This window comes from Meriones unguiculatus, chromosome 9, assembly GCF_030254825.1.
Source record: "Meriones unguiculatus strain TT.TT164.6M chromosome 9, Bangor_MerUng_6.1, whole genome shotgun sequence".
Classification (NCBI taxonomy): domain Eukaryota; kingdom Metazoa; phylum Chordata; class Mammalia; order Rodentia; family Muridae; genus Meriones; species Meriones unguiculatus.
Genome location: NC_083357.1, coordinates 75,749,640 through 75,774,359, shown reverse-complemented (window position 1 = coordinate 75,774,359; position 24,720 = coordinate 75,749,640). Strand labels below are relative to the sequence as shown.

At 40.4% G+C, this 24,720-nt stretch overlaps 1 protein-coding gene and 1 long non-coding RNA gene across 5 annotated transcripts in view; one reads left to right on the top strand and one right to left on the bottom strand.

Moving 5' to 3' along the window:
- The window catches only part of LOC132656517 (uncharacterized), a 32,749-nt gene extending 23,176 nt beyond the window's left edge, over positions 1–9,573 (top strand). The window contains exons 2-3 of the long non-coding RNA XR_009594274.1: positions 9,281–9,351; positions 9,484–9,573. This is a non-coding gene — a long non-coding RNA (uncharacterized LOC132656517). The remainder of the gene's footprint in view (positions 1–9,280; positions 9,352–9,483) is intronic.
- Positions 854–24,286, bottom strand: Mtrf1 (mitochondrial translation release factor 1). 4 transcript variants are annotated; one of them, XM_021642797.2, is made up of 11 exons: positions 24,125–24,283; positions 22,330–22,538; positions 20,668–21,087; positions 19,789–19,880; positions 17,958–18,039; positions 17,669–17,776; positions 13,314–13,486; positions 11,415–11,532; positions 8,993–9,129; positions 6,434–6,532; positions 854–1,222 (listed from the first exon to the last, which is right to left on the bottom strand). In XM_021642797.2, the coding sequence occupies exons 3-11, from the start codon at positions 21,077–21,079 to the stop codon at positions 1,109–1,111; spliced, it is 1,335 nt and encodes a 444-aa protein (XP_021498472.1). In that variant the 5' UTR covers positions 21,080–21,087; positions 22,330–22,538; positions 24,125–24,283; the 3' UTR covers positions 854–1,108. The 4 variants fall into 4 exon arrangements, with proteins under 4 accessions (XP_021498472.1, XP_060247468.1, XP_021498473.1 ...); XM_060391485.1 differs by having other exon boundaries at positions 23,993–24,129; XM_021642798.2 differs by lacking the exon at positions 13,314–13,486 and having other exon boundaries at positions 11,415–11,528; positions 24,125–24,286.
- Positions 24,287–24,720: the final 434 nt, after the last annotated feature.

The window sequence follows — 24,720 nt, the reverse complement described above, 5'->3', positions numbered from 1 at the left end:
AGAGTGTGCCGTTGCACACGTGTGAAAGTCAGAGGACAACCCACAATGTAGGTTCCGGGGATCAAACTCAGGTCTTAAGGCTTTGATAGCAAGCCCTCTTACTAGCTGAGCCATCTCACCCACCCTCCAGTTTAAATCTGAGAAACCAGTGATAGTTTCTCAGATAGTGATGCAATGCAAAGGAGAGTCTTGTGAACAAATGATCATGAAACAACTAGACCAGATTGTGAAAGTTAACAATCTTAATTGACTCCCTTCCTTAAACTGTAAGAAAAAAAAAAAATCAAGATAAATCTTATCCGTAAAGGGAAGAGCAAAAAGTACAATGCTGCTGGGTGCCCCAGTGCACACCTTTAATCCCAGCAAACAAACGACAAAGCTTCTAACTGGGGATAGAGTTCTTGGGACCCACACACTCAGGGCACTTTAATAAAACAATAAAAACACAAAGTGAGAATCAACAAAGTCCCAAGATCCTGCTAATCCACAGTGTAGTAAAAATAAAATAAAATAAAATGTAGATAATGGTATGTGCCATCATACCTAGTAGCTTTGTGGGGTTTTCTGTTTGTTTGTTTGGTTGGTTTTCAAGACAGGGTTTCTTTGTATATCCTGGGACGTCTTGGACTTGCTTTGTAGATTAAGCTGGTCTCAAAAACACAGAAATCCCTGCCTCTGCCTCCCCGAGTATGGGATTACGGGCGCGTGCTAACATGCTTGGCTCTGTTACGTAATGTTAAAAGGTTGTAATTTTATATAAGCTAGGCACAGTGACTCACACCTATACTCCCCTTTCTTGGAAAAAAAAATGCTTATGGTTTTAAAATGGCTTAGAAGAAACAGTTGATTCATCTTACACAATCAATTCTCAATATTTTATTTCTCTTTTTGATGTTATAAGCTTATTTCTTACTTTGAGAATTAGATTATTTACTGAAACCTAAAATAAACCTCTATGTCAAGAAATGTGACTTCCATTCATTGAAATGATTTCTATAAAAAGTCTGTAGGTTTATCTATACTTTGACTGTTCACTAAGATTTCCACACCTGTTTGTTTCTTGATTAAAGCCGATTTCATTTATGTAATAATAAATAATAATCTGCATTTATTTCACTGATTTAAGGCTTTCATCCAATAATTCAGCAATGGCCTCTTCATCTGCTGATTGCAGCAGTCTCTGAATTAGCTGATCCAGGCACTTCTCACCACGTAAAATCTCCTGAGAAAAAAAAGAGAAAGTTATTATCTAACCTGAAGATATGGTGGGGATCTCAGGTGTTTCCCAAAGGCCCAGGTAGTAAATGCTAGGCTCTTCCCTAGCTTTTGTAAAGTGGTAGAACCTAAAAGAGATGGGCCTATCGGAACGTGTATCCCTTAAGGATGCCAATCTATTCCTCTCTGTTTACTTCTAGGACATGAGGTAAATGGCTTCCTCTGCCACTTGCTCCTGCCAGGATGTTCTGTGAGTGAGAACAGCCCCCACAGGTCACATATTTGAATGTTTGGTTTCCAGTTGACGCGCTAGAAGATTAGGAGGCGTAGACTTGGTGGAGGAAGTCTATCACTAGAGATGGGCTTTGGGCTTTCAAAAGTGTAACTAGGCCCAGTCTCCCACTCTCCCTGCCTGCTTCTTGCAGATAAGATGTAAGCTCTTAGCTACTGCTCCAGTGCCAGGCCTGCCTGCTGCCATGCTTCCCACTATTATGGTCATGGACTTATTCTCAGAAACTGTAAAATCCCCAGTTAAATGCTTTTTTCTTTCTTTTTTTTTTTTTTCTGTTTTCTTGTTTTGTTTTGTTTTTTGAGACAGGGTTTCTCTGTGTAGCTTTGGCTGTCCTGGACTTGCTTTGTAGACCGGCTGGAACTCACAGAGAACTATCTGCCTCTGGCTCCCTGATGGTTGGGATTACAGGCATGTGCCCAGCAATGCTTTTCTTTTATAACTTGCCTTGGTCATGGTGATTCTTCACAGAATTGGAACAGTAAGACTCATGGGCTAAAACCTCTAAAACCATGAGATAAAATAATCTCTTCTATTTTAAAATTGGTTTTCTTGGGTATCTCTTACATTGATGGAAAGCTGGCAAACACATCTGATAATCAAAATTAAAGCACTGTCTGTTTCTTTGTAGTCATTACATAACAACAAAGGCTTACTAATATTCTGTAATATTATAAACACAACTGCCAATACATGAAAGTCCCAGGTTTCAGGCCTTTATTTTGGTCTTAAATAAAAAGTGAATCAGCTGGCAATGGTGGCGAAGACCTGTAATTCCAGCATTCTGGAAAGCAAAGGCTGGTGGAGCTCTGTGAGATCAAGGCCAGCCTGGTCTACAAAGCAAGTCCAGGACAGCCAAGGCTACACAGAGAAACCCTGTCTTGAAAAAAAAAAAAGTGAATTTCAAAGAGAAAATAGAATTCTACTTTAATTGCTTAAGTTATCATTTTACTTTGAAATCCATATTCTGTGACTTCTAATGACTCTTGAGATAAGACAGAGAGATCTGAATGAGCTTTTGAAATTGACCAATTGCCTGCCTTGGCTGAACCTTTGCTGAGTTTTTCTGACACCAGTCCTTGTTCTCACACTATCTTTGAAAGGAAAAGTTGCCTGTGATCTTCTATCAGTTAAAAAAGATTGTGTTTGTCAGCCAGGCAGTAGTGGTGCACACCTTTAATTCCAGCACTCAGGAGGCAGAAACAGGTGGATCTCTGAGTTTGAGGACAGTCTGGTCTACAGAGTGAGTTCTAGGACAGCCGTGGATACACAGAGAACTCCTGTCTCGAAAAACCAACCAACCAAACAAACAAGCAAAAAAACAATAGTGTCCATTCTTGTCCTGAAAATTAACCCTTCTCATTCATATCATATTATCTTACAATGGCAAACATGGCTGAGATGACTCAGTCCTACCAGAATCTCTGGTCACACTAATATGCACTGCTCCCTGCCAAATACTGCCTACGTGGCTGAGAAAGTGTCTCCCAGCCAATCCAAGTTAACTTTCTGTTGGTATAATGTTCTTGTGGAAGGTATACAATTTACCCTTGTTCATTCACATGCTGATTTCTCTACCCCACTATCTGGTTTCAATCCAGACATTGTATTGTGATGCATACTCTAGGTGTAACCTGTCTCAAGTCTGTGTAAACCTGCCACCATTTGGTCTCTGCATTGTCAATAAAACAGCCAGTCAATTCTGAGCAATGGAGAGAATAGGGTGGGACATCCTGGTATGATGTGGAAAATCTGAATGGGAGGAAGCTATGTGGGCTTGGAGGTTTAGGATGGAGTACTCATTGCCCAGCATTGTACTCTAGGTTAACTAACTGCATCCTAGTCTCTGTGTGGTGATTTGCATATACAGCTGGTTTAGGAATAACTGCTTAACTAAATAAGCTTAACTAAATAACTGTTTAACTAAAAGATAAATCAATGATAAGTATTAATACTCTTTAACACCTTTCTTATGCCGATCTTCCAAGTTGAGGTTATTTAATTCATAGTGGTTTGTGATAGTTTTTTTCCTAGGAATCTTGCCCAGAAACTTGAAGATGCTAGGTGAGAGCTGTACCATGGCACCACCAATGCCAGCTCTTCTAAAATTGTAAATACTGGAGCCAGAAAAGTGGCGCAGCTGTTAACAGCTAAGTGGCGCAGCTGTTAACAGCTCTGGCCGTTCTTCCAAAGGACCTGTGTTTGACTTCCACCACCCACAAATCTAAAATGTTTAATTGGAAAGACAAGGTCGGAGAGATGGTCATGCATGCACCAAGACCCAGGGCTCAGGTCCTTACCACAATGTGAAAGAAAACAAAATAAGCATGCACATTTGTAGCCATAGAACAGGGAGGGGGTGTGGATATGCCTTTGGGTAGACAGTCTAGGTAAGTGGTGAGCTCCAGGGTCACTGAAAAGACCATGTCTCAAAAGTAACAGAAGTAGATACCTGACACTGACCTCTGGCCTCTATCCATGTGCACATATACATGTAAACAGCCACACAAATAGGCACACACACATGTACACATACAATAAGTAAAAATAATTTTTTTAAACCCTGGAAAATGGAGACGTCTTAGGCTGTTGAGATGGCTCAGTTGGTAAAATGCTTGCCTTGCAAGCATGAAGACCAGGTTTGACCACCAGAACCTGTAAAAATCTGGGTGTGGTGGCACGTACCTGTAAACTAGCTCTGGGGAGGCAGAGACAGGCATGTCCAGTCTAGACTAAGATGTGAGTTCTGGGCCGGTGAGAGACCTTGTCTCTAAGACAAGTGAACAGAGTCTAAAGAAAGACACTAGAGGCAGATCCCTGGCTTTTGTGTGAGCACTCCAGGCACATACGATCTAGAAGTCTGTGTAACTGCTCAACATTTTGTAATGTTGAAGGAATCAAGTCTCCTTAGTTTGCAACTTTGATTTTCTTTTCTTTTTTTTTTTTTTTTTTTGTGTTTCTTCTTTCTTTCCTTTTTTCTTATTTTTGTTTTGAGACAGGTCTCTAGCACAAGCTGGCCTAGAACATCCTATGTAACAGAGGATGATCTTGAACTTCTAATCCTTCTGCCACCACCTTCCAAACAACTTGCTTTTAAATGGTTCAAAAGCCAAACAGGTGGATATATAGAAAGAATTGAGGGATAAAAGGAAGAAAAATATAGCAAAATATTCACAACTGCTCATCCCAGATATAGGCTGTGTAGTATTCACTGCAAACAGAATGTGTCAGAACAAACTCAAAAATAAAGCTGAGAGAAACCAGTTCTCCAAATAAAGAGAACAGGCACAGCTGCTCCAGGTCAGGTGGATGGAGACCTGAGTTCTTGAAAAAGTGGAGAGCTGCACAGGAGAGTCCTTACGTGTTCACTTTCCCCTCGCCCACCCCTTCCCCTCTGTCCACCAGCTGCTGCTCTCTTGCCAAGGTGCTTTCTCCTTTTTCATTCTCTTTAATATCATTTCTAAATTACTCACTCCTGTCAGTCTCTTTGCTATTTTTCCTTCTGACCTGGCATTGATGTGCTTTTTACTTTTTGGTTTTGAGACAGGTCTTGCTACCAGGCTGGCCTCAAATTCACCGTGATTCTCTTTTCCTCAGCCTCCTAAGTGCTGGAAAGCAACTGAAAAATAATAAAGTATAATTGGAACAATATTGCCAAGTATGTTTGCTTAATATTGTGTTTTATCTAAGGAAAGAGAAGTTAACAAACATTCACTCCCTCTATGGTGGATCCCCCTTATAATCTAAAATCAGAAAGCTAAGGCAAGAAAATTACTCTGAGTGCCAGGCAAGTCTGGGCTACAAGAGTGAAAACCTATCTAAAACAAACAAACAAAACAACAGTAATTTTTTTTTTCTCATTCTATGGTCATATGCAAGATAATTGTATGCCACAGGACAACAGAAGTGGCATAAGATGCACAGAACTTTATAAACACACACATGCACACACACACATATATATAACAGACATCCCTCATAAAATTATGGCTTTAATTTTGGGTACAAAGTGGATAGAATCAAAATTAAGAAGCTTTAGGTGTTCCATGAACCAAGAAAAGGATAGTATTTTTTTTTTTCACATAGTCCTTTATGGGAACTGGTTCATTTTCGCTTCAGGCGCAGCACGAGAAAAGTTCTGCTGTGCTCCTTTACCACTTTATTAAGGCTAGTAGTCCTAGCTTGAAGGATTTTAGCTAATGCTGCTCAAGCAATGTTGACAGGATCTTTTCTCCAACAGCTTGGCTATACTGCCTACATTAAAGAATATACATTAGTTGGGTGTGACAGTTCATGCCTTCATTCCCAGCACTTGGAGGCACAGACAGGTAGATCTCTCTGTGAGGCTAGCTTGATCTACATAGTGAGTTCCAGGCTAGCTAGGGTGACATAGTGAGACATAGTCTCAAAAAAAAAAAAAAAATTAACCAACACACACACACTCATATACTGTAGTAGGTCTAATTCTATGATGCCCTTGGTGTATTCCCTGTGCATAATTCTCTATCTTAGAGAAGGAACTTATGACAATAAAGGAATAGTACTTCTGTAATTGGGTAATCAATAAAGTGACTTTAACTAAATTAAATATAATGCCATTCTCGCGGGCTCTACCTAATCAGCTAAAAATGCCTCGCGATTCCTGAAAGAAAGGATTGAAGGTGGAAGAGGGTGCTTGGAGGGAGTCACTCAGGAAGCAACTTGCAGCAACATTTAGGGGCTAATAGCAGCTTCTACCTGACTTGTGTTGTGTATATGTGTATGTGTGTCATGGTGCATGTGTGATCAGAGGACAACTTGAGTTAGTTGGTTCTCACCTTCCACTGAGTAGATCCTGGGAATGTGCTCTCAGCTAGAAAGTCATCTCTCCAGCCCCTGATTCTATTTCTAACAAAGCAAAGGTGGCTAAAGCATAGTTAGTAATGTTACCTTAATGTCACGAACGTCATATGCTATCCTGTGGTCAGTGACTCTATCCTGGGTGAAATTATATGTCCGAATCCTCTCTGACTGGGCTCTTGTTCCCACCTGTGCCATAACAAAAAAAAAATTATATTTTGAATTTTAGAATTAAAAATTATATTTATACAATCTTAATATTCTTTATCCTTGACCTCCCTGTTTGGAGAGCTTTAGCATCTACTAAAAAAGCCCCTTATATCCACAAACCAAGATAAGAACAGGCAGAAGGTAATCTTGAGACTACAGGTTTGGGTATGGGGAAGCAGCTTGGTGGGAGAATGCATGCTTACCCAGAAAAAAGCCCTAGGTTCCAACCCCAGCCCACCAGAAAAACAAACAAATACCTGTGGAGCATTTAGCTGTGGACTAAGAATAAATGCCTCTTTGATATTTCAAGTTCCTCTTTAAAAAAAAAAAAAATTTAAAATTTCCTTTCCTTCCTTTTTAGGGTTTTTAATTTTTAAAAGTATACTGTGCCATTGGATAGTGTAGGGTAGCTTCATTTACAGCCTCCCAACTACTCTTACTATACAGTATGAGGCCCACACCTGGCATGCTTTTTTTCCAGTAGGAGACCCTGACACTCAGCAATTTAACGAATATTTGAGGGAGTTTGCGTCTGCTTCCAGAGTGGCCTGGCTATCTTCTGAAGGCAGTTTTCTAAGAAGCTTTCTCCAGCAGGTCCTTGGCTGCTAAGAGCACACACATGAACTCAGCACTCTTAACATGGGCAGCCTTCCCTACCCACCCCCGCCCAGGAACCAAAATATGCTCTCTGACTCCTTTAAACTTACAACTTAGAATCTCCCTTCCAGTCACACATCACCACACGCAGCCGTTCTTGTCTGCTCTGTCTGTTCCTGCCCTAAGCAATACTTTGCTCCCACATAGCACTCTCTCAATTGCACTCAATTATTAAGATTAAAGAAACACATTTCTGTATCTTTCCTTCCCTCTCATCCTTCCACTGGCCCCAGCCCTCTTCTTTCTTCAGATCCTCACTATATAGCAAAGGTTGATCTGGAACTGGCAATTCTTTTGTCTCAGCCTCCCAAATGCTGACTCATTTTCTTAAAGCCTGAGGCAAACAATATGAAACCAAAACTGTGGTCGGGAGAACTTTGAAAAGTTACATATTTCTAAACTCAATCATAGACATAATGAACCAGGAACTGTGTGTTCTGAAATAGTCCTAAATAGGCTATTCCTTTTGCCAAGCTGGGTTTGGAAAGCACCATATTAGGACTCCACTCTAGATCAGTTGTATCAGAATCCTGGGGAGCAGGTGGATGAAGCATCTGCAAAACTTCCCGGATGAGGGAGCTAGGGTGACCATTGGACATTGCATAAGACCACTACATGACTGATTGACAGAAAAGCTTCTAAACAGTAGAAACCGCTACTAAAACAGCTCACAGGTAGACAAGGGAGTTAGAGGTCTTCCTGGCCACTCAAGTGGGACCTAATAAACAATCTATTCTTTCACTTCTACTATAAGCTGCAATGTGGGCAAAGAAAGCTACAAAGACAAATGGAAGGGGCTCATATCATGATGAGTAAAATGATTAATATTTAGAATATTTTTGTTGTTGTTGTTTTGTTTTTTTCAAGACATGTTTTCTCTCTGTAACAGTGTTGGCTGTCCTGGTACTCACTTTATAGATCAGGCTGGCCTGTTGAATTCAAAGATCCGCCACCTCTGCCTCCTGAATGCTGGGATTAGAAGCCTGCCCCACCACTGCCTGGCTAACCTATATTTTGATATAACATCTTTTTTCAAATAGGGTCTTACTAGGTAGACCAGACAGACAGGCTTCAAACACCCAGCTATCAGCCTGTCTCAGCTTCCTAAGTGCTGGGATTAAAGGCATACGGCACCATGCCCAGCTTTGCATTCTATATTTAATACTGTAAACATACATTAAAATTCAAGAAGTGCCAAAGGGCATGGAATGAAAAGTCAGTCTCCCCTTTTATTCTTTATATCCAGACTCTGGCAACAATCTCCCTTTCTTGTTTCAGGAGTGCCATTTATGTTTGATTCATACAGAGTTGTAAAAAAAACTACAGGCCTTCAAGTAGTCTGAAAATCTTCTAATTGCCAGATAATTATTTTGTCTTAAAAAAAATTTCCTGCCAGGCATAGTACCTCACACACTCAATAGGCAAAATTCGAGGCCAGCCTGGTCTACAAAGTGAGTTCTAGGACAGCCAGGGCTACACAGAGAAACCCTGTTTCAAAAAAACAAAACAAAACACGACCAATTTCATTTTATGACAGTCACAATATAACACTGCAGGGAGACAAGTAGGAAAAACTTCTGTTAATTCATTTACTCCTTTGGAAACTGGCACACCTAAATGCAACCATAACCCCTTAGGCTTACCAGTATTTAAATATTCCTTATTTACAAATAAGCATGTCTCTCTATGTTCTAAGACACTTCCATTCGTGTAAGCACACACACTGCATTTTTTACATAAAATGACTTTCCTTCGGTGTTGCAATTGTGACCCTTGTCTTACCTGCAGTTTTCTAGCATTCTGTTGCTGAGACTTGTCTTTCTCAGTTATCTGTTGGTAGAGTTTAGCTCTCAACACACGCAAAGCTATTTCTTTATTTTTGAGTTGTGATCGTTCTTGTTGGCACTCTACTACCAGTCCTGAAAAACAATCAGAGGTAAACTGTCGCTTGTCATTTCCACAGGTCAATAAGGAAGATATGAGGAATATTTTATTTATTGTTTGCTTGTGATGGGGTCTAAACTGAGTAGTCCTGGCCGGCCTTGAACTCACAGTCTGCTTCTCTCTCAGGAGTTCTGAAATTAAAGACATGGGACACCACACCGTGCTTCAGGAACTTCTTAAGGGGAAAGAAGAATCAGGTAATTTGGCAAAAGATAAACAACAGTTTAGATTTAGCATGCTTTAGAAATCATAGGTAGTAGCTGTAGATGCCTACTTAGATTCTCATGCCTAAATGAGATATCTCACTTTTTTCTTTTCTTCTTTTCCAGGTACTATGTATACCAGGCTCGCCTTGAATCCACAGAGATTTGCCTGCCTTTGCCTCCCAACTAAGATCTGAGATTAAAGATGTGTGTCACTATACCTGGCTTATTACTGTTATTATTATTATTAACAAGGTCTCCATATACAGTCCAGGCAGTCCATAAGCTGGTGACCCTATATCAGCCTCTCAAGTGCTGGGCTTATGGGAGTGTGTTATGAGTGCGACTCTAACTGAGACGAGAAGGGTAAAGCAACAACTAGTTATATTTTATTCCCTGAACATTTCCTCTCCTTTTTTGCTCATCCAGGTATTTTCCAAGAGTAATATACTACCATCTTCTAGGGAGTGCTGATCCACCCTCTGTCCTACTCAGGGAGCACTTGGCCTTTCCTCTTTCAGTCACAAATACATAAAAAGAGGACTGATGCTAAAAATATAGCTTTATTTAAGTCTGGGGACATAGCTCAGTGATAGAGCATTTGCCAAGCTAGCATGAATGAAGCCTGGGATTCCATCTTTAGGATCACTTCCACCACCCAACTCTGTACTCCCAACCACAACAGCCAAAATAACAACAACAAAACCAAGTGCAGTGGCTGGTGGTCAGGGCCCTTGAGCTGGAGGCAGATGTGAGATGCCTGAGGTGGGCGCTGAGAACTGCACTCCCTTACATGATCTTAACTTAGTTGGAGCTATTTCTCCAGTCCTGGCTTAGCATTTGAGAGTGCTTGAGGACCAACCATGACGCCCAGAGTCTGGATCCTAGCAGCCACCTAACAAGTCAGGTGTCCTGGCAAACACACGTAACTCCAGCTCTTTGGGATCGGACTCCTTCTGGTCTTCATGCATGCAGAGACATACACACGTGAATGCACTCACACAGACACACACACACAGGCAAAATATCATTTTAGTAATTTAAGAAGAAATGAAGATGTAAAAAGAAAATTTGTTTTGGTTTGAAACATGCAAATTCACCACATAACAAGTTGGCTATTGGCAGTCTGCATATATGATAGCTGTCCTATAAAATCTTACTACCTACCAAGACTTTTCTTAGTTTGTGACCATTTATAATTTTTACCCAGTGATAAAACTGTGTAATGATGCGTTACTCAGAATGCAATTATTGTGAAACAATGTATTTAAAATCACCTTAACAAATAAAAAAAACAAAACCTTAACATTTATCAAGGTGACCAAGTGGCCAATATTCAGGACAGCATTAATGCAGCAGAGCCTCATGTCACTAGCAGTTCACGTACTAGATAAAGCGGGATCCAGAGCAGTGGCATGGCCATGCTGTACCTCATTCCCTTGCAATGGGACTGGAGCCCCATGCTCCAGGACATCCAGGCACTTTTCCTGCACAGATATGCTTACCACCTACATCCTTCAAAAGAGAACTGTTTCCAAATAGAAGGAGAAAATAGACGAAACTGGTACATCAGATCCACAGTGCCACTGATGTCCTTAAAGTTTTGTGCAAAGAACTGTGACCTGTCATAGACCATGGCCTCTGAGTGCTAGCTAGTTAGTATGTAAAGGGGGCAGAGAGATGAAAGCTGTGGAGGTTTGAATGAGAATAGGGCCCATAGGCGCATGTATTTGACTCCTTGGTCTCATTTGGTAGAACTGTTTGGAAAGGATTAGGAGGTGTGCACTGACTGAGGAGGAGCGCCACTGGGGGTGGGCTTGAAGATTTCAAAGCCCACGCTATTTGTTAGCTCTCTGCCTTGAATCAAGACATAAGTTCCTAGTTACTGCTCCAATGCCATGCCTGCCTGCCACCATGCTCCCTACCATGATGGTCATGGATTCTAATGCTCTAGAACCATGAACCCCAAATCAAATGTTTCCCTTCATAGGTTGCCTTGGTCATGGTGTCCTGTCACAGCAATAGAGAGTAACTAAGACAAAGCAAGACCTGCTCACCTGTGGGGATGTGGACAAGCCTCACAGCACTGTCTGTTGTATTAACATGCTGCCCACCTGCTCCTTTGGCTCTAAATGTGTCTATTCGCAAATCCCTGGGATCCACTTTCACATCTACCTAGGACAAAAAAGAAAGCATAAATAAATTCACAATCCCACAAACACTTCATTCTGAGATTTCTCAAATTAAACTATTTATGTAAACCATGAATTAAAAAATACAGAAAAAATAATACCAAATAAAGAACCATAGATGACCTATTTTACCAACACCACCCACCCCCAAGTTAAGACAGGGTTTCTTTGTGTATCTCTCATCTATTTCAATGAAATACTATTATTTTTTGAGGTGATGGAGGTTGAACCCAGGGCAGTATGTATGCTAGATAAGCCTTCTACCTTTGAACCTCATCCCCACTTAAAGGAGGCAGTGTTTAAGCTCTGACTGAGAATGATATGAGATCACTGAATTACATAATCTTTGAAGAGTTTCACCATTGATTAGATCATAGTTATTTAGAACATAAAAATGTCTATAATGCACACTACTGATTCTCATTGCCAGGTTCCCTGTTCAGAAATTTACCTACTCACTAAGCTCTCTTTGTCTCCCATGACTCTCACAGTGAGACACTTGAGCTGCTCCACATTCTCATTGGCAGCTGCAGTCAGACAGGGTGGATGGTTCCAGTGAGGCAGGGCAGTGTAGGACAAAGAAGCTTGGACTTGGGGTGAGTTATACAGGGTTAAATTAACCTCAGTTAGTGGAGCAGCCTCTTGCTAATCACTTCTTCTGAGACTCGTTTACTGTCTTGAAAAGCAAAAAACAATCTATCTAGCAGATGGGTTGTTTTGGGATTTAAGACTATAATCTACATGAGATACATATATGTATAAAAGTGGGTGAATTCTGAACTACTGAGGAAATCCTGTTCCCGAGGCTCCCAAGTGCTCTCTGTCCTCTTCCCCCTTCCCTCTGTGTGTGTATTTATTGGTGGGTCACATTTTAACTCGAACTTTACTTGAAAATGGGATCCAAGAAGATATAATTGAGTTCAAAAGATTACAGGGCTGGTGAGCTGGCTCAGCAGGTAAAAGCATGTGTTGCTGAGGCTAAATGATTGAGTTCAGTTCCTAAAACCCACAGGGTAGGAGAAAATCGGCTCCCATGGATTGTCCTCTGACCTCCATATACACTCTAAGGCACACATGTGCTCACTCACATACAGACACACAAATAAATAAATATAAATAAAAACATATTTTTAGAAGATCCTGCTATATTTTACGGAGATTCTAAATACCATCGCCAATGTCCTTACAAGACAAGAAGCATCCTCTACTTAGATATGATCATGTGACTTGAAAGTGGCAGCCAGAGCTTCACAGCTTCAAGCCAAAAGAACATATGCAGCTACCTGAAGCCGTAAGAGCAATGAAGAATTCTATCCCTGCAGAGAGATCCGGACCACACAGCCACCTTGGTTTTGGAGTGTCTGCCTCTCTGACTGTGAGAGATAAATTACTGCTGGTTATTTATTTATTTGTGTGTATACACCCTGGTGTACCTGTGGAAGTCAGGCGACAACTTTCGGGAGTTAGCTCCTCTTTCAACCGTCCTCATTCCATGGATTGAATTCAAGTCATCAGGCTTGGCAACAAGCACCTTTACCTACTGAGCCATCTCACCAGCCCCTGTGACTTCTATTTTAAATAAAATAAAATGGAATAAATATTGCAGGCATAAAAAGAATACCTGGGGAAGAATTAGATTCTCAATAAAGACTATTAAGTTCAACTGTCAACCATGAAATTAGACTTCTCTAGATGGTCAGGCTTCTCAGCACCTGGCATGTTTACATGGCATGGAGCCAGTTTCACTGTGTCCTGTGAAGTTACCTCATCTGGCTGTGGGAGGACAATGACTGACATTGTCCCTGTGTGAATTCGCTGCATCCTCGATGAAAGGCCCACCTCTGGGATCCGCTGAACTCGATGGATCCCACCTTCGTACTTCAGATGCTTATAGACACTGTCACCAGAAATGCGGGCAGCTGCATGATGCAGTCCACCTGGGGAAGAGATTCAAAAACACTAGCGCAGTCTACTCTGAAGAAGATTAGGACTGGAACTATTCTTAATTTAAGCCCTGACTGTCAGTAGAGCCCCTAAATGGGAACTGAAACAGAAATAAGCCATTTTATCCCAATATAGAATATAATAATATAAAACAAAAAGTCAAGAATATTACTTATAGTTAGCTCTGGAGAGCTGAGGAAAACAATTCATTTTATATTTTACTTTTTGTAACTTTTATTTCATTTTTATTTTTTGAGATAAGGTCTTGCTATGTAGCCCAGGCTGTCTTTAAACTCACAATTCTGTTTCAGCCTCTCAAATGCTGGGATATACAGCTATATATGACATCTGGCTTGTACTTTTTGCTTTCCAACTTTTCTATAAAGAACTGTTTCTTTTGTAATAAGAAAAATACCATTAAGAAAAAAAGTAATATTGGGACATTTTCTGCATTAAACTACCTGTAAATTTTTAGGCAAATATGTGCCATACATTAAAAAAATGCTCAATAACATAATTTCATACTATTGAATATCTTAAGCCCTTCTAAGTTCCAAGAATTAGAAGCTAATACTTACCTGTGATGTGGAAAGATAATCACACACACAAAAAAAAATCTTAGTGCTTAGGCTTTAGCTTTTTATCTAATAGTTTTTAAAAATATTTTTATGATAAAGAAGCTACAAAGGAGCCAATGAGATGTCAGTACAAAAAGGCACTTCCTGGCAAGCCTGATGACTGGAGGAAGCCTGTTCCTGAAGAAACAGGGAAAAAAACAACTAACTCCTTAAAGTTGTCTTCTGACTCTACGTGGACTCCATAACGCGCCTCTCCTCCCAAAATAAATGTAAAAATAGGTAAGTAACTCCATGAATATACAGAGATAGAAAAACCACACGATGTAAATATGCAATTCACTAATTTTGTCTGCTACCCTGTACCTCCCACCAGGTCCTTCCCAGTCACAATCCTTGCCCTTCCCTATGGGTGTCCTACTTTAATTTCTGTTGCTGTGGTAAAATACTCGGACAGAAAAGCAACTTAAGGAAGAAAGGGCTTATCGTAGCTCACAATTCCCAATTACAGTTGATCACTGAAGGGAAGTTAAGGCAGGAACTTGAAATAGCTGGTTTTATCTACAGTCAAGCAGACAGAAAAATAAATGCATACACGTCTACTGTTCAGCTGCTTTCTCTAGTCTTCCAGAGCCCAAGGTCTAGAACTAGGGGACGGTGCTACCCATCTTCAGGATGGGTCTCCCTACATCAGTTATGGCAGTCAAGATAATCACCTACACATGTGCCTACAGGCTGCTCCAGTCTGACAGTCCTTCACTGAGACTCCTTCTAGGTGATTCTAGGCTGTCAAGTTGACGCTTTAATCGTTATAGTGAGTCGGCACACGGTCCCTTTCACTACTTTCTTCATTGTAAATGTATATACCTAGATGTTCTCATTACACAATATAATGTAGTCTTTTCTGCCTAAAAACAATAGCTCAGCAGCAAAGCTCATGTTTAGCTATGCAAGTGGTCTCGCTTTCAATGTCCACCACTCCCAGCCCCAGGGGATATGTCCTTTCAGTCTCTTAATCCCTATGTTCTTCAGCCATTTCTCTCATTCCTACACATTCTAGGGCAGCTAACCTATAAAAGTACCAGTAGTTTTGCTGACTGCATACTGGCGGGTGTGTGTGTGTGTATCTATTTATTTATTTAAAATTTTATATGCTTTGGTATTTTGCTTGCATGTATGTTTATGTGTCAGATCCTCTGGAACTGGAGTTAGACAGTTGTGAACTGCTGGGAATTGAACCTAGGTCTTCTGGAAGAGTAGCCGGTGCTCTTAACTGCTGAGCCATCTCTCCAGCCCGACTGCATACTCTTGCTTCAAGTCTACTTGTTCTGCTGCTGAGATGTGGCAGTGGGGTCCAGAGACTGGTTCAAACATTAGCCTAGGCCATTGGCAAGATAACAGGATACATGTGATGTCTGGACGTCTCTCCTTTCATGGTCTGACAGGGCCAACGAGATGGCCTGGTGGGTAAAGGCATTCACTGCCGAGCCCGATGATGTGAGTTGGATCCCGGGACCACACAGAAGGAGAGAGGTGACTCTGTCAGGTTGTCTTCTGACCTCCACGTGCACACTGCAGCACACATGCACCTCCTCCACAAACACAGTTCCCACAGCTTCTTATCGAGCTTAATAGACTACCAACGGTAATAAAACAGTCTTCTTGCTTCTTTTTGACTCAGCAATTAAGACAGATTATTTATAAAGAGATATTTGTCAGGTATGGTGGCACATGCCTTTAACTGGAGCACTTAGGAGGCAAAGACAGGTGGATCTCTATGAGTTGAAGCCCAGCCTGGTCTACATAGTAGGCTGAGTAGGTCACTGAGTAGCAACACAGTGTGACCTTGCCTCAAATAAATAAATAAATAAATAAATAAAGCAACAACAACAATAACAGAAACAATAAAAAAGATACACCTGTATCTTTCCTTGTCTATGGAATGATTAGCCAATGGCATAGTTACATAGGAAAGGCTAAATGCTTGATTGGATCCTTTACTAGTCTTGCCAATCTCTTTAAAAAAAGCAATACAATGAATTAGATCCCTTTAACCATATGAAAATGATCAATTATTTTTAGCTAATTTATTAATAGTGCATGTGTGGAGTGACCATGCAATGAGTCTGATGTGGAGGCCAGAGGAACCTTTCATAGGAGAGGTTCCCTCCATCTGCCTTAGGTCTCCAGGCTTGCATTGCCAGTGCCTTTACCAGATAAAGAGGCTGATGTGCCTAAGTGAACAGACGATAGAAAAACTTGACAGTCCCATTCAGTGCATTAAGGTTGTAACAGATGCCCAGGAACAGAAACAGAGTGAAGCCATGGCAAATTTAAATTTCCTCTCTCGGCCTGACACTTTTAAAATGATTCCCTTTGCCAGGTGTTGTGGCACGCACTTTTAATTCCAGCAATCCAGGGACATAGGCAGTTGAATCTCTGAGTTTGAGGCCAGCTTGGTCTACATAGTGAGTTCTAGGGTAGCCAGAGCTATGTAGTGAGAGCTAAAATAATAGATAAATATTCTCCCCATGCTCTTTAATTCATGCTAAATTAATAGATCCAGTATCAGGCTGACTGAGTTCAGTCAGATTCCCATCTTCCTAGCAGCGAGCTAGCTTACATAACATGTCCATGCTTTGGTTGCCATAATTTGTAAATCATCATCACCATCACTACCACCACCACCACCACCATCACCATGTCTAATGGGACTACCCAGATAAAAGAGGAGCTATTATTCATCATGCCTTTGTACGTCCCAGTACATATAAAGTCATGTGACATATTTTTCAGTTCATCTATCAAGAGATTTTAATAGGAGAAAACAGAAGCATATTTAGAGCATTAAATACAATGTTGACATTTATCTGTGAAGATCATCCACTGGCCCCCTGGACCAATGTGCCATCTGCTAGAAGGAAAGGCTAACAAGATCCTTGCAACCTAAATATTAGTATGACTGAAGAGTTGATATACCCCAAGAGAAAGATGCTAAAGGACTTGCCAATCTGTACCAATCAGGGTTTACTAATGCAGCATACTGATTTCCCTTTGCTGTTCACCTTCATCCTTTTACCCTAGCTTGATTTTCTAGTTTATCATTAATAACCCTTCCATCTACCATGGAGTAGTACTATTACCCAGCAGATAGAACCTTCAGGCCATCTTCTGATCGTATTTTATTAGTACTATTGTTTTTAGAATGTTTAAATCTTATGTGTATGGCTGTTTTCCCTGTATGTCTGTCTGCACACAACATGCATGCACGGTGCCCTCAGAGGCCAAAAGGTGTCAGATCTTCTGGGACAGGAGTTACAGATGGCTGTGAGTTGTGAATCCCTATGTGGGCACTGAGAGTTGACCCTGACCCTCTGGCATCCTTAACCACTGGGCCATCTCCTCAGGCCCTCTACTGTATAAGTTTTTTGTTTGTTTGTTTTGTATAGTTTTAAAGCTTTTAATTATTTATTTATTTTATCTTTTATTTATCGAGACAGGGTCTCACTATGTGGCTCTGCCTAGCTTAGAATTCAATACGTAGACCAGGTTAGCTTCAAACTCACAGAGATTTGCCTGTCTCTGCCTCTATCTGCTTACCATAATCTGCTGGTGTGTAATTCAGCAGCTCAAATTTCCAGTGTTTATAGTATGAATAATTCTGGTACATGTCAAATATCTCTCGGGTAAACTGTTGGCAAATATCACCTAAAAAAAATAGACAAACTATTCAGTAAGCACAAATATTAAAGGGTACCCCCCTTAGTTATAAGTACTCAGGGAATGAGTATTTCCCACACTAAACACATGCAATGGGTTTTCCACAGTACAACAATGTCAGACCAATGTAAAATTCAAAGCTCATTTACAATAAACTGCTTTTTCTAACCTCCAGTGGTTCTTCCAGATGTCACCTCTAAAATAACATCACTTCTGTCATACTTCTCCTTTGGCACTAGATGCTCCAAAAGCTGGACAAGAAGGAAAATGCAATCATTAATATGATGTTTACTTTCCTTAGTATGTTATTACTTGAAATTTAATCAAAGCCCTTAAAACATTTTTAGAAGTCAGTAATCAACAAAACCATGAAACATCCCAAGGAGGTAAGCCCTAGAACCGTAGCCTAAGCAATCTAATTAGATAATCAGGTCACACAACAATGAAGATACTTGTCTGAGCATTTTCTGCAACGTTATCAGATTATCTTAATTTTCTAAAATGAAGTTAATTATGATCAAAGTCCAGAGTGTTCCATCCAACTTTGTTCAGATTTTGCCTCTTTAAATTAGTTCTAAACAGTAGAATCTTTCATCTGATGAAGCAGGGCTTTGAAAATCTTCATTTACTCCAAATGAAGACTTTTGACATATAATTATACATTCTCCTCTGCCATAAATGATGGTCAGCACTATGCCATACCTTGCATTCTTGGTGGGGTCATTCTGTTTAAGGGGACATTAAGGGGACTCAAAATAAGATTCAAATAGCTTCTCATATATGACAACAAAAAAAAAAAAGAGGGGTGGTTCCCAGGTTCCTAATAAAGTTTTCCTCTTAGGAAGAAGAAGCAAAATCTCCTGGTTATTAAAAGGTCTTTCAAATCAAACTAAAAGTATCTACATGTTAATGACTCTCCTCCCTACTGCCATTTTTTTGAAACATTCCATCTCTGCTAGAAATGACAGTGTGCAGGAGAATGTTAGTGTCAGATATGCTTTGCCTTTGGTTCACTAGTGATATCATCTCTACTCATCCTTCTTTTTTTTTTTTTTTTTAATCAATTACATTTTATTAACTCTGTATCCCAGCCGTGTCCCGATCCATTATTCCCTCCCAGGCCCTCCCTACTACTCATCCTTCTAAGTCCTCAAAAACCCCTCTCTGAATCCCACAATAAAAAAGTTGAAGGGACAATGATGATAATTACAACAGAGGAAAACATGGTACACACAACCTATTGAACTAAAGAAAACAAACAGCCTATTGAACTAAAAGAAGAGAGACCACTATTGTAGAATTTGCTCTTTCATATCTAGATTATCAGCTCAAGCTCCCACAGTATTATGAAGCCTGAGAGTCCCCAGCACGCCAAAGTCTTATTAGTTCTAACTAAAGACCTTAACTACCAGCTGGTTCTGCACTTAGATTCATTCCATCATACTCAGCACAAAAGTTTTCAATCTAACACAATCACCATGAGCCTAACTATTCCCTTCTAATGCTTAAAACAAACTGGCTTATCCCCATCGTGACTGCATTTCTTTTTAAAAATTCACTCGTGTATTTTTGTGTGTGTCCCCACTGCAAACACATGCCTTGCAGAGGCTGGAGGACAATTCAAAGGAGTTAGTTCTCTCCGGTCACCTTGTGTGATGCATTGGAACTCAACTTGTAGGGCAGGTGTATATAGAAGCACCTCTATCTGCTGAGCCACCTCACTGGATCCTGAAATTTCCTTACTAAGGTATTATGTTTTCTTGCCTAACAAGTCAACAGATCCAGCTATGATTCTTTTTTGCCTTCCTCTGGGAGTCTCCCTTCATTGACATTTCAATTTCTCTTCCAACTATCAGCAAATTATACTAAGTATAGCTTAGTTACTTGCCCTGTTAGAAGAACACTTTTGGGGAAATTATTTTGAGCATCAAAGCATATTCTAGAAAATATTATTCCTTCCTATTAACACTCTTGAGATTAGTCTACTGCCTGAAACATACCTCACGATACAGTAAGCTGATCTTTTGATCAATGATTTGTCTTTCTTCTGATACAAGTTCTTGCAACTGCTTTTCTTCGTGATTATTTAAACCTAAAATCAGCAACAGGGAGAGCAGTAAATTCTTTAAAATTCTTACAGAGAAAGCATTACATAACTACCTCATCTATGTCTACAAAGTTTGTTGTTTGTTTTGAGACAGAGTCTCTTGACCTCCTTGTCTTCCTGTCTCAGTCTCCCAAGACCCTGTCTGTGGGGGTCCCTGAATATGCTATAGCTGGTGGAAAAACAGACTGTGAGAGGCAAGAAGAAAACCTGGTTCTGCATGACTTGGTTAGCCATGCTGGTTCCAACTTGTGGAGTCACAAGGCCAGTTTATTTTAGACATAATTAAGTACGGTACAGTTTTAGAAACAAATTTCCTGATAACAATTATCCCAATCCTATGTGCATAATAAAGCTTAAGGCGTGACTAAATTAATGTGACCCCTACTATGAAGATGGGTTCTATAGCTTACAGGTGTAGGATCTGGTGTAGTCTCTCACTGAGATAATGTAGAGGTCACCAGGCTGTAAAGTGTATGTGACACATATATTCTCTCATATTACAACATACAAGCCCTTCGACAGGAGACGAACTATCATTCTGTATTTCTGTATGCAGAACAATGCTCAGTAAATTAAAACTTACGATATCAAGTCTCCTAGACTTGGTAAGTACCATGAACAGCCTGAACTCTTAGCACGCCCCAAGTAACTGAAACTCGTCCAACACAGAGTGAGCATATAGTCCTCTTCCTACCAAGAACTGAGCTTATTATCTATTGGCTTTTAAAAGACAGAGTTCAAAGTTCAGTCAGTTACATACTCATATACCCACTTTTACACATTGACTCTAATTCTTCAATGGCTCGTTCGGCCTCCTGAATTTCTTGATAGACAGCTGCAAGTGGTGCCAACTCAGCATGCCTTCTGCGTAAGGCCCTCGGGTCTCCTTCATTGTCAGAGATATCATGCAAACATTGGTCCAGGGTTTGGTACTCTTTATTCAGGTCTTCCATATACTTCTGTAGGGCTTTATGTTTCCAAAGCATCCTTGTATCTTGATGACAGCAGCTCCTGGACCAATCCTTATTTAACAACAGGTGGAGCACGTGAGGCTTGTTTTGTCTAAAATTCCACAGCCGTGTATCAAGACTTCTCTGTCCAAATTGCTGAAAGAAGATGCGTCTCCCGGGGCAAGCTCTAAGAAATGGACTCCGAAAACGCCAAATACACAGGTGGCTACTCATCTCAGCAGCTGTAATGTAAGATAAACAAATTGAAACAACTCTAAAGATATAACAAAACTAGGAGTGTCAGAGAAACCTTTAGTTCATAGTCTCATTTACCTTCAAAGACAGTCTATAAACTCAGATCGAGTTTATATACACATATATTTTTAGTTTTGGGTTTTTTTTTTAATTTATTTTGAGACAGAGTCTCACTATGTATTTCTTGCTGCCCTAGAACTCACTCTGTAGTCCAAGATGGCCTTGAACTCAGAGATCCACCTGCCCTACCTCCCAAATGGCGAAGAGAAGCGCCACCAGACTGAATCCATAAAGAAAATTCGAAATAGCCCAAAAAATAAAACTACCTACAGTTAAGTCTGAAAACCTCTGAGTTTAATCTCTGGGCTACACATGATGGAAAGTGAGACCTGATTCTTAAAAGTTGTTGACCTACACACCTGTGTTGTGACATGCACACATCCACACACAGGCACACAAAATAATTTTAAAAAAAAAGCACAAAAATAACCTTACATATACAATTAACTAAGACAAGTGCCTACGAGTATAACTAACAAATATAGCGCCTATGGGTTAAGGCAGTTTTAACTTTAAATGAGTGTAGAAATAAACACTTTAAAATAGCTGAGTTGTGGTGGTGCACACCTTTAATCCCAGTTCTTGGGAGGCAGAGGCAGGTGTATCTCTGTGAGTTCAAGACCAGTCTGGTCTATAGAGCTAGTTTCGGGACAGCCAAGGTTACACAAAGAAACCCTGTCTTGAAAAAGAAAACACAAACAAATAAAGTATAAAATAGTGATGCAGTCTTTAGGTGGTTCATAGTTATAGATTTGTGAAGATTATGGAAAATGTTAACATCTCATCTATTATCTAGTCTAATTGATTGTTTATACACGGGTCTTGATATGTAGCCCAGGCTGGCTTCAAACGGGGGGCCTCCTGCTTCAGCCTCCCAAATGCTGGATCACAAATGTAGGTCAACATGTCTGGTTAAACCTAAGCCAACAATTTTACTGTGTTTATTAATTTATTTTTAAACATTTATTATTACTATTAGAGAGCAAGAGTGTGAGAGTGTGTGTACGTCTGTGTATATATGTGTTTGAGAGAGGCGGGGGAGAGAGGATATTAGGGATTGACCCCAGGGTCTTGCATATGCTAAGCAAGCACTTTGTTTTAATTGTTTAATTTCAGGACATCCAGATACCAAAGAAAGTCAGGTAACGTAATCACAACTATTCATGTACCGGACGGAGGCAGAGCTTGTGTTACGATGTAGGCTGTATAGTCCAAGATGAGTGTTTTTCATTCTCAGTCCTGTGGTCACTTCTTCAGGGCACTTCTCTCTCAGCTCTTTTTGCACTACATGTAGCACGAGCGTGCTTGGAGCCCAGGCAGAGGCAAGAAGAGGGTGTCAGATCCGTCTTCTGGAACTGGAGTTACAGGCACCTGTGACCTAAGGGAAGACAGGAAGAAATCCTCAAATATTAAGATACCAAGTTCACAACACAAGGAGAGCCTGGTTTAAAAAAAAAAAAAAAAAAAAAGGAACAATGTTGATATTTTAATAACTGAAAAAAAAACAGGTTACAAAACAGTATAATCTGTTTTCAAAACACAATTCTACAATATATGGGAAAAAGCAGATAAATAATATTGTCTTAGTTATTGTTCTCTTGCTGTGAGGAGGTACTACGACCAAGACAACTTATAAAAAGAAGCACTTAATTGGGGGCTTGCTTGCAGTTTTAGAAGGTTAGTCCATGGACATCATGGTGGGGAGTGTGGAGGCAGGCAGGCAGGCATGGTGCTGGAGCAGCAAATTGCAGGCATGAGACTGGGCCTGGCCTGCACTCTTGAAACCTCAAATCCACCCCCGAAATTGGCACAGGTCCTTCAACAAGACGATACCTCCTAATCCTTCCTAAACAGTTCCCCTAACTGGGGACCAAACACTCAAATATATGAGCCTATGGGGATCATTCTCATTGGAAACACCAAAAGAAAACAAAGGAAACACACCAAAATGATGTAAGTCACTCTTGAGTTGTGGGATTACAGACACGGTTTAAGTTTTTTTTTTTTCTTCTTTTCCAAGTCTTTCACACAGCACACATTATGTTGATAATTTTAAAAGAGGTACATAAGATTACCACTCTGGAAAGATTTTTGACAGTTAAAGGCGCTTGCTGCTCATGCAGGGGACCAAGGGTAAGTACCTACGTAGTGGCTCACAGGTGCCTGTAACACTTGTTCCAGGAGACTGACACCCTCTTCCTGCCTCTGCCTAGGCACCGAGGGTGGCATGCGGGATGTGCAAAGCCCCCTTTGACCTCAATAAATCTAACAGCGTCATCATTTAAAAAAATTAAATATTCAGAAGATTCAGCGTTCACTGGGTTCTACTAATAGATTTAACATAACAAATCACAGCTGAGATTGGACTGTGTAAGAATTCACAGCCACCCATTTACCACTCCTTCAGAAATTTCTGTGCATCTTTATATCTAGCTTTGAGTACATCAGAAGGAGTGTCCATTTGACGGGGGGAAAGTATAAAAGGCCGTCAGGTTTTTGTAATAACGGCTCTGGCTAAATTTTCCATTTTAGGGGCAGCCATGGAGTGAATTAACTGTCAAGGTCAGAAATCTTAATGTTACTTTCTAAGGTTAACCTAAACTTAGAAAGAGCAAGGCTTTAACACCACCCCGACAACCCAGTATTACTCGACATTTTAAGAGAAATTCTCAGTTTTCTGGCACGTTAAAAGTCACACTAAACTGGTGCCAGGCGCAGAAAGTGAAAAGCATACTGTTTAAGTCATTACTATAAAGTCTCTACGGAAGTAACACGAGTGGGCAGAGAGAAAATTAAAAAGTCCTCTTAAGGCCAAAAAAGAATTGTGAATACCTAAGTAAAAGAAGAAAAACGATGTTCTTGTTTCTAACTGGTAACTGAACCTTCGCTGCCGGCAAGACTTCAGCTCAAGGTACCGCCCGCACCCTCATTTCGAGGCGACTGCTTCCGGGTTACAGTTCGTACCTGGCTCCTCCTCCATTTTGACGCTTCTGGTAGTGGTCGTTAGGTGTCTGTAACAGTAAACAAGAATGAATTGATGAAGCGGAAGGAGACTCTCCTAGGAGGACCACGCGCCGAGATTATTTGGAGCTGACTCACAGGAGGTGTGTGTGATACGCAGAGGTAGCCAGAAGAGAGCAGATGACCGGCTCCTGTTGTCCTAACCGAGGAATCCTGGGAGTTGTAGTTTATCCTTCCCCAAACCTCATTGCTCCCACCCCAACCTCTTTTGCTCCATCTTCCTTCCTAAGCTTTAGTTTTCCAGTTACTTTCAGATCTGTGAGGAACACTTTTTCCTAACTTAAATATTAAATTCTACAATATGTTATAGGTGGAATCGCAAGAATTTCTTTATGTGTTACCAGCCCTTAAAGCAGTAGTTTCTAAGTTACCATTTGTTGTTTTGTTTGGTTTTCCGTGTGCGGAAGGTTAAAGTTAGGCAGAGCTCTACCATTGAGGTATATCCACAGAGGATGTTTTCTTCTTTCTTTCTTTCTTTCTTTCTTTCTTTCTTTCTTTCTTTCTTTCTTTCTTTCTTTCTTTCTTTCTTTTTCTTCTTC